Source organism: Babylonia areolata, chromosome 22, assembly GCF_041734735.1.
Source record: "Babylonia areolata isolate BAREFJ2019XMU chromosome 22, ASM4173473v1, whole genome shotgun sequence".
NCBI classification, from domain to species: Eukaryota; Metazoa; Mollusca; class Gastropoda; order Neogastropoda; family Buccinidae; genus Babylonia; species Babylonia areolata.
Window position 1 is genome coordinate 28,743,126 of NC_134897.1, and position 19,524 is coordinate 28,762,649.

Sequence of the window (19,524 nt, forward strand, 5' to 3'; positions counted from 1 at the left end):
CTGGGCAGTACTGATATGGCCCTGTGCAGTTGGCTGGACAATGTTGGAACCAGTTTTCAGTGTGTGTTTTTTGGGGTTTTTTTTTCATGGAATCATGTATTTTCAAGACACATTTTTGCCATTGGATCATCAGTGTCAGTCTCAGAGGTATGAGAACAATGTGCTTTTAATTTTGAACTTTTTAAAAATTATTGTTTTGCATTATAGTATTCTGACATCACATGTACATTGTTGGTTTGACTTTTGACAGGTTTGACAGCTGGGGTGTGTGGGTTTGTGTCAGTTGAGGTGTTGTCAGTGTGTGACCCTTGACATGGGGCCTGAGGTCATGGGGTGATGGAGATGGAGAAGGGAGGTCACCACCAAGACTCTGTGGTTTCACTTTTGGCTTTTTTTCTTCCCCTGATCTCAGAATGCAGAATGCGTTTTTTGAGTTGCTTTGGTTGTTCCTGGTGTGTAAGAGATGGCAACAGTGCTGAAGTGTGTGCATTGTGCCTGATGTGTAAGAGATGATGACCTCACGCTGGCTACTCGCCATGTACCTGTGTGAGATCACTGCTGTGTGGGTGGCAGCCAGTGCCATGACACGCCTGATGACTTCTTCAAAGAGTGAAACATGCATTACAAGCTGGTGCCCTGACATGCTGTGTGTGCTGGTGGAGGAACTAACAAGGTTACAGAGCACTCACTGGGGATGTACGTCCTTCTCCTGTCTTCTTGGGCTGCAGCTACCACCTTCGCTTGTATCTACTTTTGGGATTTTACATGCATAATCGTTTTTACCCTGTTATTTAGGCAAACATATTCCGTTTTCAGGGGTGTGTATGCTGAGTGTCCATGCTTACAACCCCACCAAAAGATGACATGTATTACAGGGTCTTTCATGTGCATATTTGATGTTGTGCATGTGTGTACACATGAAGGAAAATACAAGCACTAATAGCTCTGCACATAATTATGTTGACCTGTGAGATTAGCTAAAAGACCTCATCTTGATCATTATCCTACCAGGTGCTGATACCAGGATTCACATCCCGAACCTATTGATACAAGTCCAGTACCCTAACATCTAACCATTTGGCTGCTGCGCATGTCAGTAATGTTACTTTCCTTCAATGAGTACACAACTGGCTTTGAAAGTGTTCACTCTTCTGAGAGGTGAAAAAATGTCTTTCAGTGTATATAATTTGCCATGAATGTACACGATAATCCTCAGAAGTGAAAGAATGTCTTTCTGCATACATAATTTGCTTTGAATGTGTATAATCTTCCTTTAAGGTGAAATAATATCTTTCAGTGTATATATTTTGTTTTGAATGATATAATCTTTCTTTGAGGTGCCTCAAGGCTTTACTATCGCATTGGATTATGCTGCTGGTCTGGAATCTTCTCAGCAGGTATAGCATATATGGATCTGTTCTAAAGCAGCGACGCCTCTTTCTGAAACTGAAAGCCTTTGAGATGGAAAATGTCTTTCAGTATATATATAGTCATTCACATCACTGGACAACAGCGGCCCATGTGTACATTAACAATAATGTTGATATTTCTTATTCTTTCCTGTAAATTGCATCATATATAATTTTTGATAATGTCAAGGCCAGTTTTCAGTCACCATTCACTTCTCCCCACCCCCACCCACCCAGCTCACATCTTTACAACCTCTCTCCACCCATCACCCCCACTCTCTGCTGCTACCATATTTGTTCAACACTTTTAATCTTGACTTTTCATGTTCTGATTATTCCATTGATGTGAATAGTGTTATGCTGTAAATATTTCTCTTGCATTAAAATCCAATAAAGCAGCTCTGTGTGTGGGTGTGGGTGTGTGTGGTTTTGCTTTATCATTGTTCTGCATTATGTTTTCCTCCCGCATTCCCTGCAGTATCTGTTACCACAGCTTCATGGAAGCTGTCAGATTGTGGATTTCTCCCAAAGGGCTGAGAAAACTCCATCATTCATGGTATATATCATCCAGCTAACCACAAGGGCCATCTCAGGGCTGAAACAATGTCCAGAATAATTCCACAAGAAAGTGAACATGACAAGAACCAAACCACCGAGCTGGAGACAACACCTGATGGTAGGTGACATGACTTTGTCAGGTACCCTGGGTGGACAGTGGGTTCCACTGCTGTGGCCTCTGAGGGCACTGCTCCAAGACCGGCAGTCTGGGTACAGTCTGTGGAAACAAACCATGCTTTCTGGAAGAGGGGATTCTGTGGACCCCAGTGACAAGCATTGAAGGGCTTACTATCTCCTGTGTCCCACCCCACCCTCACCTCCTGAATCCACATCACCCAGTGTTTCAGCAAGAATGATCTTTTGTAAGTTCACAGAGAGAGAGAGAGGGAGCATAACTGACAACACAAACATACACGCTCACACATGAACTAACATACACACAGAGAAAAGTAAATGTACTGTCTTGACAGTAACCAGTTGATGCGCATGAAGAAGAGAAACTAAGACCATCATAGGAACTGACTGACTGTGCATTTTAGTACAAAAGTCCAGAATCACAAATCAATCTGCTGAAAGCCGTTCATGTCAAGAAGTTTTTATGCCCAAGATATGTGGCTGTGTAGTTTCAAAGCAAAAGAGAAATCAACAAAAAGAATGGACACAAGGTTAAGGGAGTGATAGGGTTTTCAAGGTGTGTACATGCGTTATGTTTTAAGTATGTACAGTTATCCCTTAACTCGAGCCATCGGTTAAGTTGACACATTTCTTTGGTACTGGCCAGCCACCATCTTTATCTCAGTAACTTTTCCTTGCTTAAATCTACATAACTTGACATCATCGTAAAATGGATTCCTCAGACAAGTGGACAATTTTTTTTGTGCCCCAGCATCAAAGCTGGTATAGGAGAAAAATAGTATTTCTCTGCAGAACAACATGTCAAAGTCTTTTAACTCTGAAGAACAGTAATAATACCATGCAGGGGACACCCACTAAAACTAATGAAGACATTCACCAAATCAAACCTTTTTCACACTTTTTTTTTTTTTTACTAACACGGTTGTCACCTCTGAAATAATCTGCCCAGTAATTAACATTGTCACTGCAGGAACACTTAACAATTTTAAGAATTTATCAGATATACCCTGGAAGGAAAAACAAAGTCCTAATGATCAGGCAAAAGGCTGCTAAAGCCCAAAAGCTGTGACACTTGATATGGTATGATATGTTGAAACGTACAGAACACGAATTGTTTCTGTGCCCGGGAAATCAGTCCAAGAGGGAGAATTTTACAACCGCCAACTCGGGAGTTCCCGGAGTTATTCGTTTCATAATCATGTTCAGCCCACGGTAGGTAACTCTTCCATTTTCTCTGAGACGCTGCATGGGAGAGGAGGAAGGTGAGTGTTCTGTGAACTGTATTCGTAAAACGTGTCGAGCAGCATCGATAACAGAGGAACTTGTAATTTTTTTCTTCATACCTCGAAAATATATATCAAAATTAACTGAAACAGATTTAGCTGCTGGTGACTTGGCATTATGTGAGCTGTATTGAGAACAATATTTCCGGGTTCGGGGAATGTCTTACTTTCGGTTCATAATATCTGACATTTTACGTTTTTATTTCGGGAAAAACTGTGCACCAGAGGGAATGAAAGAAAGAATGAATACAAGGAAGGTATTTTCTTTATATTGTGTGCATGCGGTTCACATGCTGATCCTGATTGAGGTTCATAAACGATGCAACATCGTCCACGTCATGGCTGGGGAGGCAATGTCAACTTTTTTCTTTCTTTCTTTTTTGGTATCAGATCTCATACTGACAGAACAAAACCTCGTTGGTGGACTATAAAGTCTCAAGAGTATCATTATTTTACCCGAGGAAAGGTGGGAAATGTAACTAAATATAGTGGATTATTCAGGTTGCACTGTGTAGAAGTTGAGAAGATGACGTCACGCGTGGTGCTTTGTGGGACGGGACGCCATGTTGTCGGGCGCAACGAACGTAAACAAACCTACACGACGCGATGCGACCTATGACGGTCAATACGAAGATACTGAGCAATGTCACTAACAATAATTATCGGCTGTACACGCGGACGATACAGTACTGAATCAAGACCCATTGGCCAACCAATTTTTAACTATTTCCCATAGTTGAAACTACAGCAGGAAGCAGGTTGAAGAAGTCACAGAAAAAAAACAGGCAGGCATGTATCACATGCCACAGCTATCCACTGCACGGCAGTGACATTTGCAAATACCATTGAACATTTGTGTGTTTGTTCAAGACATTTCTTTGGAGATTACACTATCTTGTTAGCTATGAAATAAAGCGAACTTTCAAGTGTTCTCTCCAAATAGGCTAGTTTTCATTACACCTGTTGAAGCTTTGGCTTACATGAGCATTTCTGTGAATTCTGATATGTGTTCAGATGAAGGCCCACAATTTGATGGCTTATCATAATGCTTCACTACAGTAAAAGCCTTAAAAATAAAAATGTCCCCAACAGTAACAATTTTATTTATCCATGTCTGTTATTTTCATCAGTCTCGACCCTGTTCCCTTGTGATGAACAAAGGTGAGAGAATTAATGTGGGTCATGGTTGGTGCTTTTCAGTGTCATTGTAGATCTTGCTCAGTAAGGAAATTTGGAACACACTGCTTAATAACTGTTTCAAAGAAAAATACAGAAAACTGAAACAAGACGTGTGTCTTCGGATCAATGCCTAAGGTTAAAATCAAACTGGATGTGCACACACACACACACACACACACACACACACACACACATACACATACACACACGCTGGCACACAGACAGACATACAGACACAGCCACACACACACACCACTGATCAATTTTTTTTTTAGGTCAGTGCATACAAGCACACACACTGACAGCGCACACTAACAGGACTTGTGTGCGTGCATACTTTTTTCCATCTTATTGAACAGGCTTAAAATCGAAGAAGAATACACATGCATGCACGCACACATGTACACATGCACGCACACACACACCCACTCACACACACACACACACACACACACACACACACACACAGAGCAAGAGTGACACACGCAGACTCAATCACTCCCAACTGAATCGTATGGGTCGAAGCTATTGACAAAGCTAAGTTTATCGATGTATGGACCTCTTGCCTCAAAACACAGCTTGTCAACGTTCTTCCTATTTTCCTTTGCTTTTCCATTTTACATCAGAGCACGAGATGTTTGACCTAGCTGGATTGTTGAATCAACAAAAGGGCTGCAGAAGTGACTGAAAAGAAGAGAGATAACTCTGACAATCCTAGTTTCATGACATCATTGCTTGTTCCCTTTTGAAAGTAAATTCCAAACATATGTGTAAGGCACAGCCCATAATAGTAGGGGAAAGATTTCAGTATTCAGAGCTGCTACGAGGGCAGGAAAATTATGTGTTTTACCAATGTGAATGTTGAATATATCACTGGAATCATTGAGGGTGGGGAGGGACAGGGGTGAAACTTGAAGTTGATCATAAGACAGTTAGCTAACGTAACAGTATTTAAGTTTTCTAACTATAAAGTCAGTGACTGTGGCTATATATAGCTGTTTTGATCTTCTTTTTTTGCTTGAATTTAACATAATTCAATTCTGCTGCCATGATAGACTGTGGTCAGGTTTTGTGTTCTGATGGTGCTTGATCATTACTGTTGCAAATCATAAAATAAAAAAATAAAAAAATTGTGATCTTGTATTCACACAGTCACACATACACAGACATGTCACCACACAATTACATGAGCCATGATTAGGATCTCATTTGTGTGCACTGATTTTGGACACACAGACATGGCTATACATCATCTCTGAACTGTAGCAGAGAATCAGTCTCTGGTCAGTTTGTCCTTTTAGTTACCTTGTTCTCACAGTATTTTTTCAGTTCTTCCTGAGGGCTGTCAGAGTACTGTGTAGATAAAGTAAACACTGTGCACAGCGGAAAGTGTGTTCTTATCTTTTTGAGGCGGCAACACAAACATACCCACACCCAGTGCAGACCCAGCATGACACTGGTCACACAGAGGGGAGCTGAAGTTTAAACCTTTAACAGTTATGGTGATTTACTTTGGACTTTGACTGAGGCAAAGAATGAAAGATTGAGGTTGGCTCTCTCTCTCTCTCTCTCTCTCTCTCTCTCTCTCTCTCTGTGTGTGTGTGTGTGTGTGTGTGTGTGTCAATAGCAAGCAAAAATGGTAACCATTTGTAAGTGTAATCAATCTGAATGTACCATGGGAAATCATTATTTTAAACAGATCTCATTCATGCTAAATATTTAAAACACAAGAAGACTGTATTTTTTTGAGAGACCTGCAAGGTTTAAATCATGAAAGCACAACAACAGATGTGAACAGAGCAGTTGAATGTGCTGAGTCAAGATCTTAGCTTTAGAACATTTCTTTCACATTCACAGTTCCTTGATACCCATATCTTCAGAACAGTATGCACACACTGTTTTACCAACTGTATGTTTCAGACATGGCAGCTGCAACAACAAGTGACGTGGAGTGCCCTGTTTGCCATGACAGTTTACAGCAACCCAAAATCCTTCCCTGCACGCACCTCGTCTGCCGCAAGTGTGTGGTGTCTTGGCTGGAAGAGGCTGGAAACCAAGGTGGCTGCCCTTTGTGCAGAGAGCAGATTCTTCCAGCCTCCAACAAAGGCCAGGGTGACCTTGCCTCCCAAGTGGACGCACTGCCCACGGACCTTGCTACGGCTGTTGTAGTTGAGAGTGAGAAAGCACTGACCGGCAGTCATGTTTGTAGCTGTGAAGACGCAGAGGCCGTCTTGTATTGCTTCCAGTGTAGCGTTAAACTTTGCACTTCTTGTGCTAAGACCCATTCTAAGGTTCCCACAACTCAGGAACATGTCACAGAGAAGCTGAGCGATCTGACCACTGAGCAGCTGGCCTCACACCCCCCAACACCCTGTGTGAACCACAGCAGTAAACAGGCAGAGCTGTACTGTACAAGTCATGAGGAACTCATCTGTGCAATGTGTGCTTTCTCGGCTCACCGTCAGTGTCCTGACTTGGCAGTGATTGGAGACGTGGCCACAGTGAAGAGGGAGGAGCTGAAGAAACATGTGCAGAAACTGGAGGAGAAGGAGGCTGCTGTTGTGGCAAAGGTTCAGTAGATATAGCAATATAAAAAAAAAAAGAGGTTGAGAGAGGAAAAGATTGAGTTGGGTTTGATAGTGTTTAACTAAAATGAACACTTTTAGACTGAAATGCCCCCAAAAAAGAAGAGAGAGAGAGAATCAATCATTAAATCAGTAAAATTGTTCTCTACTGATGAAATGAATCATGATCTGTTTTGTCTTGTGTGCAAACTGCATTGTAAGTAACAAAAAATATGTATACTTTTTCTTGTCCCATCAGATCATCGAAATTGACACCCAAGTGTCAGATGGCAAGGGCAAGTTCAAGGCCATGAGAGACGAGGTCAAGGTCACATTTGATGGCCTTCAGAAATCACTGGAGGCCCGGCGTCAAAAGTTGAACGCTGATATTCAAGAGAGAGAAGACACCTTCCTGGCCGAAAGAAAATCCTGCAAACTGGATTTGGAGAACCAGAAAGCTGCCTTGTCTGCTCATAAAACTACTGCTGAACGGCTGGTCTCTTCTGCAGCAGACAGTTCTCTACTGGGCATGATGGGAAAGCTGAAGTCACGCCTGACTGGTCTGGAGTCACAGACACTCCCTGACGATGCCAAGACAACAACAGGGAATCTGGTCATGACATCAGATGTAGCTGAGAAAGTCAAGAAAGCTGTGGCTGACATCGGGATGCTGATGGACTCTGCCCAGGACAAGGTATTGTTTTATATGTATTTAGAAATGAATCGTGGTCTTGTCAAAGTGATGTGTACACTCAGCTATTAAAGAGATTAGTTAAAACAACACCTTGATGGGTAAGGTGATGATTATGACATTTTTCTGAAGACAAGATTTTTATAGGGTGTGTGGTACAGATCTCTGACCAATGCAAAGACACAATGCACACAGCATACATGAACACATATACATAGATGCAGATATTCTAGCTTCTTTAAGTTTAAAGAAAGAGCAAGGTCAGATAGGTACAGAAACACTGTCTGCTTTTATGTTTGTTTCCAAAAATAGATCCTGTCAGCGATAACTGCTGCAGGGATTGTTGCTGTTGGTTCTTTGAAGAACATCAGCCAACTTAATGTGGTTGTTACTTTGTATGCATTATTTGATATTGTAATCTGAAGTAAATTTGATAAAACATGCATACTTAACAATAACAACAACAACAATTTGGTTCATGTGTAAATGCCTATTTGTATTTTTGCAAACAGGAGATAATATTTTTATCACATTTTTAGCTGATATTCTGTTTCCACAATAACACTGATGAAAAAAACTACACTTTTTGTTGACATACCATTTGTCAGTCCCATCTGTTTGAGTATGAGCACTCTGTTTTTTATTGCCTGAAATTGACCACTATTTTTTGTCAGAAATATGGACAATGTCCAGATATGTAAGCAGATAATATTCATACGTATCTGATGTCAGCATCTTTTTTCTTATTGGCAAGAACATCAGTGATCAGTGCATTTTGAAGAACTGTCTTCCATTCAGCATCATTTATGTTCTGTATTGTATTGTCATTTTTTTATGCTCAGAATGTAATCTCTAAAAAGAAAAAAAAACTAAGAAAGATGATGATAGGTATTTTTAGATCTGTTTAGCATAAATCTAAATAGACTTGTGCTGTTATTTCAGAGCTAGGTTTATTTTCAATTAGTTTTGTATGCACAAGTTTATTTTTTCTTTCTGATCAGATGACATCATGGACTGGGTGTCTGGAGCAGAGGGGAAACTGAAGTGCTATGAACTGTGTATTTGTGATAGCTGAGGGGATACCTCAGGGCTGTACAGATTGTTTTCCTTCGATGCCTTGTGTCGTTTTTATGACGATGACTGAAAAGAGGACAGGACAGGAGAGGCAGCAGAAGGGAAGAAAGAAATGTCAGCTTGTGAGAGCAGTGAGCTGGGTTAATGTCCCTGTGGGTTGTGTGCAGGGTAATACTGCGGACAGGTGCCTTTGGTGTGGTGAGTATTGTTACACAGCTCTCTGTAATGCTTCTTCCTTCCTTCCTTCTGCTGACCTGGCTACCCTCACCTTACATCCCCTTCCCTGCCTCCCTCTGTCTCTCTCTCTCTCTCTTTGTCTCTCTCTCTCTCTTTATGTGGACATATGTGTCTTTTTCTCCATCTTGCCTCTTGGGCTGTTCTTTGTCTTTCACTCTCATTCTGTCAGTCTCTCTCTCTCTCTCTCTCTGTGTGTGTGTGTGTGTGTGTGTGTTTAATGGTTATTGATGCTTCTAAGCGCGTTGGGTTACACTGCTGGTCAGGCATCTGCTTGGCAGATGTGGTGTAGCGTATATGGATTTGTCCGAACGCAGTGATGCCTCCTTCAGCTACTGAAACTGAAAACTGAAACTGAAACTATTGCTTCTGCTTTGGAGATCCAGTGAAGTTTGCAACTTTGTGATATGAGAGTACTGTACACTTCTACCGTAGTATGTCCTGGTGTCAACCAGGCCAGAAAGATACAGACACCTGCAGTACTGGTCAGGAACTTTGAGCAACATTCCCAAACATGTATCTGTGAAGTGGATGACACAGGGCTGTGTGGTCCTGGTCTTTCCCTTTGACCCCATGGCAGAGTCAGCTGTGTGTAGGGCTGGCCACAGGCTGTTTAGAAATGTCAGTCTCTGCAGCCATGGACCTTGTGGTTTTTTGAAGAGATGTTGTACTTGTGTGGTGACATCACAATGTTCCCCTAAGGCTGTCCAGGAGGCCCTTATGGGGGTCAGATGTTCTGTAATTCTGATGAACATTGATTGTACAGTGTGCATTTCATAGTTTTCCTCTGATGAGGTTGTGGACAAGAGAAAGAGAGGGAGTGATGAAGAAACCACTATGATGTTCTGTTGGTTGTTTTTTTCTTTGTCTGCAGATGTGAAATTTTTAAATTGTTCATGTTTTGAAGAAACAGATTGGATTTGAGTCACAGGAAGGTCACTGTCCTGGGAAGACCAGAGTGTGCTGCAGTGATGATTCTGTGTTACAGGAAGATCATTTGAAGGACCAGGGTATGCAGCTGCCATCAAAGTTGGAGATCGTGTCAGGCGGGGGAAGGACTGGATGTGGGGATCACAGGTAAGTGTACAGCTTTACTGACTGCCTTGTGTGGTTCACAGCAGTGTCAAACATGAATTTCTACGTTGCAACGTTTTGTCTTCAGTACCAGTCACAAACAGTTAAAACAACAACAGCAACAATGAACAAGATGTCTCACACAGTCCCTAGCGCTGTGTGTCCCCAGTTCTTGGTTCCACCTCTGACCCTTTTCAGCTAGTGTTGATCAAAGAATGCCAGTGATGATCCTGGGAGAAAGGGATGTAACTCCTCTGTGTGGATCTGGATCTGGATGCAGGGTGGAAAGAGGCCAGTGTTGGTCATAGCACTGGTGGACCTGTACTTTGAGCCAGAAGTCTGTGTGGGATCTGATGAAGAGAGAGAGAAAAGAAAAACAGTGAAATGCAGACACAGAGTGACCCAGGTGTTTCTTTCAGGAAGGAACAGTATTCACTGAGGAGGATACTGGAGTCACTGACACCTGTGTCAGCAATAGCTGTTTGTTATTGGGATGGATTCACCATCCTGTTGTTGTTGTTTACCTGCCTCCTCCTCACTGGACCTTGTGTCTGATCATGCTGTGAGTGTGCTGTGTGTGGACAGAAAGGAGTGAAGATTAGTTTTTGTTTGTTTGGGGGTTTTTTTGTCCGTAGACTTATTATTATTGTTTCATAGCATACAGGTCTAATTGACCATTGCCTCATCCCCAACTTCCAGCTATCGCCTTACTAACACCAAGGATCTAGAACTGTGATACAGTGGGATGATAGAAGTTTCCAGGTGTTGACCTGAGGAGTCCAGCTGTCGAAGGGAAACAACCACTACACAGTTAGAAAGCTGAAACATTGCCCCTTGATCTCATTACCTCCCCTTCAAAGTTAGAGATTGTTCATGAATGTCTATGAAATGTCATGAGTTGAGGTGTTTTTTTCATTGACACACATCTCGTTATGAAAGGCTTATTGGTGAGTACTTTGTGTGTGAAGCAATGTACTTGGTTCTTTGTTGTGGTTGTATTCCCCAAAAGAGTTCACTTTGATTGCTTTGGGAGCACAGTGTTGTTTATGTTGTATGTCTTTGTTTGCTCTGTGGCACAGAAAAAACAACAACAAAAACAGGAGTGAGCCAAAAGGAACAGAAACAAAATGAAAGTTGCATCTTCAGTGAGTCTACATTCCCATGACTAGCTTTCCTTCCACAGTGTAGATTTTGGTTTTATTTTGCAAACAAAATATCACAGAACATGTTACAGTTGGTAGTAAACTGTCAGTGGTGGTGCTCAACATTTAGATGTGTGCTTCCTGTTACAAGGGAATTGCTGGAGTTTGATACACATAGCTGTGACTTCTGTCTGTGGAGTATACATAGGTTTTAACTGCAAACACACTTGTCTGTCTTGTAGCATCCTTTGAAAAGCATAACCTCTGACACTGTGTTGTGCTGGTGTGTTTGTTTCTGAAGTGATCAGAGTTGGAGGGTTTCTTTGCCCCAGGTTCTCTTTGTGTCTGTGGTGTCTTGTTGTCGGGATTTGAACTGACGACCCAGTGGGCAAGGTGAGCTCTGACAGCATGTGCAGAACATTGTCGGGGTGTTACCCAGTGAAGACACCCTCAGCATCAAAGGCAATGTCACTGATGTGTTGTTTTGGGGTGTGAGAGGATGATCAGTATTACCTCACCCTGCAGGCAGCCAGACAGCATCTTCAGTGAGTGTCCACACATACACACACACACAGTAGGTGTGGGGATAGGGCTGTATGGTGGCGGCAGGGGGAGGGGCTGAGAGAAAAGAGAAAAATAAGGAAGTTAATGGTTGAGTGGTGGAATGTGGAGTGGAGGAGGCATCAGGCATCTATAAATGGAACATTGATGTTTCCTACTACAGAATGGTACATGACCAGCAAGTGATGTTACAGATTACTTGGTGTTATATAAAGGTGTGTGTTTGCAAATATGTGTGGGTTTTTTTGTTGTTGATACTTTCACATACACATGTGTGGTCTGTATGCATACTTTGTGTGTGTGTGTGTGTGTGTGTGTGTGTGTGTGTGTGTGTGTGTGTGTGTGTGTGTGTGTGTGTGTGTGTGTGTGACCCTTTCTGCTTGTGTATGTGTTACTGTGTATATGTGTGTGATCCACTCTGAACATTGGGGTCTTTATTTACCAGAAATGTGATTTTTACATACATGATATATAAATCACCATTGAACTTTTAGCTTTAAAAAATCATTGTGCATCAAGGTTCAAATGCTGTTTGCAGTGAACATTGGGTTTGTGTCATTCTCCTCTTGCCAGTATCCACATCATTGTGTGAAGTTGTCTTTCCCTTTTTATTCCCTGCAAACTCGTGCAGTCAGCAAATCTCTCTCTGTTGGTTTTTTTTTATGTGATTTGTTTTTTCATTTTCCCTTTGGATCATGGACTTTTTGAATGTGGTGTTTTCAGGTTGATGTTGTTGTTTACTTTTTTGCATTCCATTCCTTTGAGAAAGGGATGAATGTGTGGGTAAGAGATGATTGTCAAATTGATTTTCAGGCTATGGAATCATCAAATTCCATCAAATTAATTTTCACACTGTGGAATCATCAAATTGATTTTCATACTGTGGAATCATCAGATTGATTTTCATACTATGGAATCATCAGATTGATTTTCACACTATGGAATCATCTTCTACTTGATACATGTGTCTGCCTCTTTTTCTAAAACAAAAAATCCTGAATTTTTTTCTTGAAAACTTGAAGTGATGCTTTTTGGGGGGGAGGGGGAGTAGGGTGGTGGTGTGTTTCTTTGTTGTTGTTTTATTTAATTTGTCTGAAAAAAAGACACATTTGCTTTCTGTGATGTTGTTGTTGCCTTTGGCTGTGAAGAGAGACTGAGTGACACTTGTGGTGTGTTTCAGGATGGCTCACCGCCAGGTGCTGGTACTGTCACTGCTGTTGATGCTGATCTGAAAACTGGAGGGGTATGGGTTCAGTGGGATTGTGGGAACCATAATAACTACCGTATGGGAAGACAGAACTGCTATGATTTAAGATTGGTTTTATAGACTTGGAAAGTGTTGGGCAGCTTGGTGGAAGTCACCTCCTTGTCTAATAACCAAGACACAAGAATACTTGGCACAGGCACACACAGAGAAACAAAACACACATGCACACACACACACACACACACACACACACACACACACACACACACACACAGAATGGTCTGTGGTGTCATTAACAGTTAGGACACATGTTGTTGTTGTATTCTCTGTGAGTGTAAATGTCTCTCTGTCTGTATTGTCAAATTCTCTCTGTTGTTTTTCTCTTTCTCACTGTTGATATCTCAGTCTTGGTCTTGGTCTCGGTCTCTCTCTCTCTGTGTCTATCTGTCTCTGTCTCTGTCTCTCTGTCTCTCTCTGTGAAGGAGGTCAGGAACAATGAATATCAATCAGTCAGTCAACAAGTGCAGTCACTCTCTCCCCTCAACAACACAACACACACCTTCACCTCAGTGCTGTGTTGTGCTTCTGTCAGCTTGTATGGAGGTACGTGAAATGAAGGCACAGGGGAACTAACCCACAAACTTCCTGCTGTGTGGATCTGTTCCCACTGTGTGGATCTGTTCCCACTGTGTGGATCTGTTCCCTCTGTGTGTGGATCTGTTCCTTCTGTGTGGATCTGTTCCCTCTGTGTGTGGATCTGTTCCATCTGTGTGGATCTGTTCCCACTGTGTGTGGATCTGTTCCCACTGTGTGGATCTGTTCCCTCTGTGTGTGGATCTGTTCCTTCTGTGTGGATCTGTTCCCACTGTGTGTGGATCTGTTCCTGTTGTGTGGATCTGTTCCTCCTGTGTGGATCTGTTCCTCCTGTGTGGATGTGGATCTGTTCCTCCTGTGTGGATCTGTTCCCACTGTGTGGATCTGTTCCCACTGTGTGGATCTGTACCCACTGTGTGTGGATCTGTACCCACTGTGTGTGGATCTGTTCCTGTTGTGTGGATCTGTTTCTCCTGTGTGGATGTGGATCTGTTACTCCTGTGTGGATCTGTTCCCACTGTGTGGATCTGTTCCCACTGTGTGTGGATCTTTTCCCACTGTGTAGATCTGTTTCCTCTGTGTGGTTCTGTTCCCACTGTGTGGATCTGTTCCCACTGTGTGGATCCTTTCCCACTGTGTGTGGATCTGTTCCCACTGTGTGGATCCTTTCCCACTGTGTGTAGATCTGTTCCCACTGTGTATGGATCTGTTCCCACTGTGTGGATCCTTTCCCACTGTGTGTGGATCTGTTCCCTGTGTGTGGTTCTGTTCCTTTTGTGTGGATGTGTGTGGATCTGTTCCCTCTGTGTGTGGATCTGTTCCCTCTGTGTGAATCTCTGTGTGGATCTGTTCCCTCAGTGTGGATCTGTTCCCACTGTGTGGATCTGTTCCCTCAGTGTGGATCTGTTCCCACTGTGTGGATCTGTTCCCTCAGTGTGGATCTGTTCCCACTGTGTGGATCTGTTCCCACTGTGTGGATCTGTTCCCACTGTGTGGATCCGTTCCTGCTAATTGGATTTGTTTCACCAATCTGGTTTGTTCTCAACTGATAGATTTTCTCCCTGTTTTTTTTTTGTGTTGTTTTTTTAGATGATTAAATTGATCTGTGGATCTGTTCCCACTGTGTGGATCTGTTCCAGCTGCGTGGATCTGTTCCTGCAGTGTGGATCTGTTCCCAAATTCTGTATTATGGATTTGTTCCCAGTTTAAAGATTTGTCTCCAAGTTTTCTGATTTCTTTGTTCCTCTTTCCTGCTTTCTGATTTGTTCCCACCTTCTGGACTTGTCATCCCTTTCTGCATTTGCTCCGTTGTGGATCTGTTTCCTCTTTCTGTGTTTGTTTCCCATTTCCAGCTTTCTTTCCAGATGTTGGGTTGTGCAGATGTGTGTGGAGTGTTGGTGGAAACTGCCAACATGGTTGTGAAATGAACATTACATCTGCTATGCTGATGACAGATGTATTTGAACTGAGCTTTCTGTATCTCTCTCTCTTTCACACACACATACACACATGCGCGTGCGCGCGCGCGCACACACACACACACACACACAGAGTTGTTGCTTATTCAATCAACTACTTTAAATAAAATTTTGACGCACGCACACATTTAACAGCACAAGTGAGGTGTCTTTAAAACGAATGCTGCCCATAGAAGAAAAGCTTTATGGATTATTAACATTCTGTGCATTGTACATGTTCAGTGGGGGGCTGGGGAGGTGGGGGAGTGTTGGGAAGGGGAGGGCATTTCAGCACAGAAGACATCAGACATTTCACCCAGTAACAAGTTCTTGTGTTTTGAAAGCTGCCCGTGCTGTGGCAGTGCCAGTTCTTTGGGGTGTTTTTGTTCTGTGTATCGGAATTTTTTTTTTACTTTTGCTGCTTGCAGATTTCTTTTACTTTTGCTTCTTTTTTTTTTCTTTTCCATTAAAGTGGATACATCAGTGATGAATCGTTTTACCCATGATGGTATTGCAGAACAAAGAAAACTGCATTTCAGTGAAAATGACTATTGTTGTTGTGTTGTATACCTGAATGCCTTGCAGATTGTTGATATTATGTGCCATTACTTTGGAAGAGCAAAGCCCATTTTATATTGCTGCTGTGTGCACATGTCAAATGATTGGTATAAGGACAAGCCTGGCACTTTCTTTTTTGAGGAAGTGTCTGGGTTTGATCCAGTTTACCTTTTACTTACCTGTGTGCTAGCTGAATCGGTAGCACAAGCAGCATTGACTTGAAGTTGTGTATGTTGTGAATAGAGAAAGTTACCACTCTTTACTATTTGTTGATGATTTCATATTAGTTTGGCGGAGAGGTCCCCTCCCCTTCCCCTGTTTCATTGAATCACACACACCCCTTCCCCTGTTTCTTTGCATCACACACACCCCTTTCCCTGTTTCATTGCATCACACACACCCCTTTCCGTTTCATTGCATCACACACACTCCTTTCCCTGTTTTATTGCATCACACACCCCTTTCCGTTTCATTGCATTACACACACCCCTTTCCCTGTTTCATTGCATCACACACCCCTTTCCGTTTCTTTGCATCACACACATGCCTTTCCCTGTTTCATTGCATCACACACCCCTTTCCCTGTTTCATTGCATCACACACACCCCTTTCCCTGCTTTTTTGCATCACACACACCGCTTCCCCGGTTTCATTGCATCACACACACCCCTTCCCCGGTTTCATTGCATCACATACATCCCTTCCCCTGTTTCATTGCATCACACACACCCCTTTCACTGTTTTATTGCATCACACACCCCTTCCCCTGTTTCATTGCATCACACACACCCCTTTCCCTGTTTCATTGCATCACACACACCCCTTTCCCTGTTTCATTGCATCACACACACCCCTTTCCCTGTTTCATTGCATCACACACACCCCTTCCCCGGTTTCATTGCATCACACACACCCCTTCCCCTGTTTCATTGCATCACACACACCCCTTCCCCTGTTTCATTGCATCATCCCCCCCACCCCTCACTTGCATCACTCTCCCCCCTTCCCTCATTTCACCCTCCCCCCCCCTCTCCTCCTCCCCAACCCACCCTCCCTGTTTTGGAATGGTGGCACTGAACAGACCCTGATCCACTTTGTATTGTTCTCTGTGGAGAACTTCACTGACTTCAGATGAATACATATCCCAGTGACTGGCAGGGTGATCTTCAACATTGTATACATGGTGGTGGTGTTTTTTTGTTGTTGTTTTTTTTTGTTTTTGAATTTGCTCTTGCCCTGTTATTGTTCCCTTGTATTTCTTTTATGCGTGTGGCTTTAAATTACAGTGTCACAAGTCCTGTTCACTTTGAGTTGAATAGAGTTAGAAAGTATGAGACTGACTAAGTGTGGTGAAGTCTTTGATTTCCATTTGACTACCATTCCATGGTGTTATTTGCCTGTACTGTCATTTTTGTGTGGCTTTGAAGTGTTGCTTGCTTGTTTTTTGTTTGTTGGTTTTTTTTTTTTTATTAAAATTTTTTTTTTTTATACAATTTTCTTGTCATCTGAGAATGATAAATCAAGAGGAATGGCTAGCATCCTCAGCACAGCTCTCTTATTTGCCTTAAGGAGCTTAACTCACTCAGTACGGCCAGTCCTCTCTTCTCCTCTACACAGACCCCTCGGATGTCCAGTGGGTGTCTGAATGACCCAACCTTTAGCTTCCGTCGCCAGAATTGTGGTATTCTTTGTCAACATTCACGTCTTCAGTATAAGAGCCTTCCGCTTGCAATATTTTGATGATGGTAATTGGGGTGAAACGCTGTTAACGTCGTCTCTTTCGTCGTTCGTATGGAAAGAGTTAATATAATAAGCTTAAGTTAATATGTCATGAACTGTTTTGCAGCTTTTGTTTTAGATGTAACAAACTTTTGTGTTTAACACAGTTGAATTTTTTTGTTTATTTACTTGGCCAGTCCTGATATGGCTCTGTGCAGTCAGCTGGACAATGTCGAATGTCATAACCAGTTTTCAGTATATATTTTTTATGGAATCGTGTATCAGTGGTATTTTTTCTACTGGATCATCAGTGACAGATGTATTGTGAACTATGTGCTTTTGATTTTGGATTATTCATTTATTTATTGTTTTGTGTTGTTGTAGTCTGCCAGCACTTGTACATTGTTGGTCTGACTTTTTGTTTGATAATCCCAGGTACAACTGGGGTGTGTGGGTTTGTATCAGTTGAGGTGTTGTCAGTGTGTGACCCTTGACATGGGGCCTGAGGTCATGGGGTGATGGGGAGCCCTGTGGAGATGGAGAAGGGAGGTCACCCCCAAGCTTCTGTGGTTTTATTTTTGGCTTTTTTCTCCCCCTGATTTTAGAATGTAGTATGTGTTTGGGGGTTGCTTTGGTTGTTCCTGATGTGTAGGAGATGACGACAATGCTGAAGTGTGTGCATTGTGCATGGTGTGTAAGAGACGATGACCTTATGGTGGCTACTCGACATGTACCTGTATGAGATCACTGCAGCCAGTGCCATGACACGCCTGATGACTTCTTCAAAGAGTGAAACGTGTTGCAAGCTGGTGCCCTGACATGCTGTGTGTGCTGGTGGAGGAACTAACAAGGTTACAGAGCACTCACTGGGGATGTACATCCTTCTCCTGTCTTCTTGGGCTGCAGCTACCACCTTCACTTGTATCTACTGTTGGGATTTTACATGCATAATTGTTTTTACCCTGTTATTCAGGAAGCCATATTCCGTTTTCAGAGGTGTGCATGCTGAGTGTCCATGCTTATTACGCCATCAAAAGATGACATGTATTACAGCATCTTTCATGTGCATATTTGATGTTATGCATGTGTATACACATGAAGGAAAATACAAGCACTAACAGCTCTGCACGTAATTATGTTGATGTGTGAGATTGGTAAAAAGACCTCTTCCTACCAGGCGCTGATACCAGGATTCAATCTCCGAATCTATCGGTATAAGTCCAATACCCTAACATCTAACCATTTGGCTGTGGCGCATGTTAGTAATGTTACTTTCCTGCAGTGTGTACATAATTGGCTTTGAATGTGTATAATCTTCCTTTAAGGTGAAAAAATGTCTTTCAGTGTATATATTTTGCTTTGAATGATATAATCTTCCTTTGAGGTGCCTCAAGGCTTTACTAGCACATTGGATTATGCTGCTGGTCTGGAATCTGCCCAGCAGGTATGGTGTAGCATATATGGATCTGTCCTAATGCAGTGACACCTCTTTCTGAAACTGAAACTGAAAGCCTTTGAGATGCAAAATGTCTTTTAGTATATATAGTCATTCACATCACTGGACAACAGCGGCCTATGTTCATTTACAATGATAAATTTGGTTATTTCTTATTCTTTCCTGTAAATTGTATCATAGAAATTTTTGATAATGTCAAGGCCAATTTTCAGTCACCACTCACTTCTCCCCACCCCCACCCACCCAGCTCACATCTTTACAACCTCTCTCCACCCGTCACCCCCACTCTCTGCTGCTGCCATATTTGTTCAACACTTTTAATCTTGACTTTTCATGTTCTGATTATTCCATTGATGTGAATAGTGTTATGCTGTAAATATTTCTCTTGCATTAAAATCCAATAAAGCAGCACTGTGTGTGTGTGTGTGTGTGTGTGTGTGTGTGTGTGTGTGTGTGGTTTTGCTGTATTGTTGTTCTTCATTACATTTTCCTCCCACATTCCCTGCAGTATCTGTTACCGCAGCATCAGGGAAGCTGTCGGATTGTGAATTTCTCCCACAGAGCTGAGAAAGCTCCTTCATTCATGGTGTTTATCGTCCAGTCAACCACAAGGGCCTTATCAGGGCTGA

The 19,524-nt window shown here is 42.4% G+C and overlaps 1 protein-coding gene across 2 annotated transcripts; it reads left to right on the forward strand.

The window, feature by feature from the left end:
- Positions 1–3,307: 3,307 nt before the first annotated feature.
- LOC143296865 (E3 ubiquitin-protein ligase TRIM45-like) lies at positions 3,308–19,140 on the forward strand. 2 transcript variants are annotated; one of them, XM_076608829.1, is made up of 6 exons: positions 3,308–3,364; positions 6,485–7,134; positions 7,388–7,822; positions 9,061–9,091; positions 10,116–10,204; positions 13,085–19,140. In XM_076608829.1, exons 1-6 carry the CDS (start codon positions 3,349–3,351, stop codon positions 13,229–13,231), a joined length of 1,368 nt encoding a protein of 455 aa, XP_076464944.1. In that variant the 5' UTR covers positions 3,308–3,348; the 3' UTR covers positions 13,232–19,140. The 2 variants fall into 2 exon arrangements, with proteins under 2 accessions (XP_076464944.1, XP_076464943.1); XM_076608828.1 differs by lacking the exon at positions 3,308–3,364 and adding an exon at positions 3,883–4,006.
- The last annotated feature ends 384 nt before the right edge of the window (positions 19,141–19,524 follow it).

Excerpts from the sequence above, each read along its gene's own strand:
- LOC143296865 (XM_076608828.1), top strand. The coding sequence starts at position 3,949 with ATGTTGTCGGGCGCAACGAACGTAAACAAACCTACACGACGCGATGCG. Across the intron at positions 7,135-7,387 it reads AGGCTGCTGTTGTGGCAAAG|ATCATCGAAATTGACACCCA; the intron begins GTTCAGTAGATA and ends TTGTCCCATCAG. Across the intron at positions 7,823-9,060 it reads TGGACTCTGCCCAGGACAAG|GGTAATACTGCGGACAGGTG; the intron begins GTATTGTTTTAT and ends GGTTGTGTGCAG.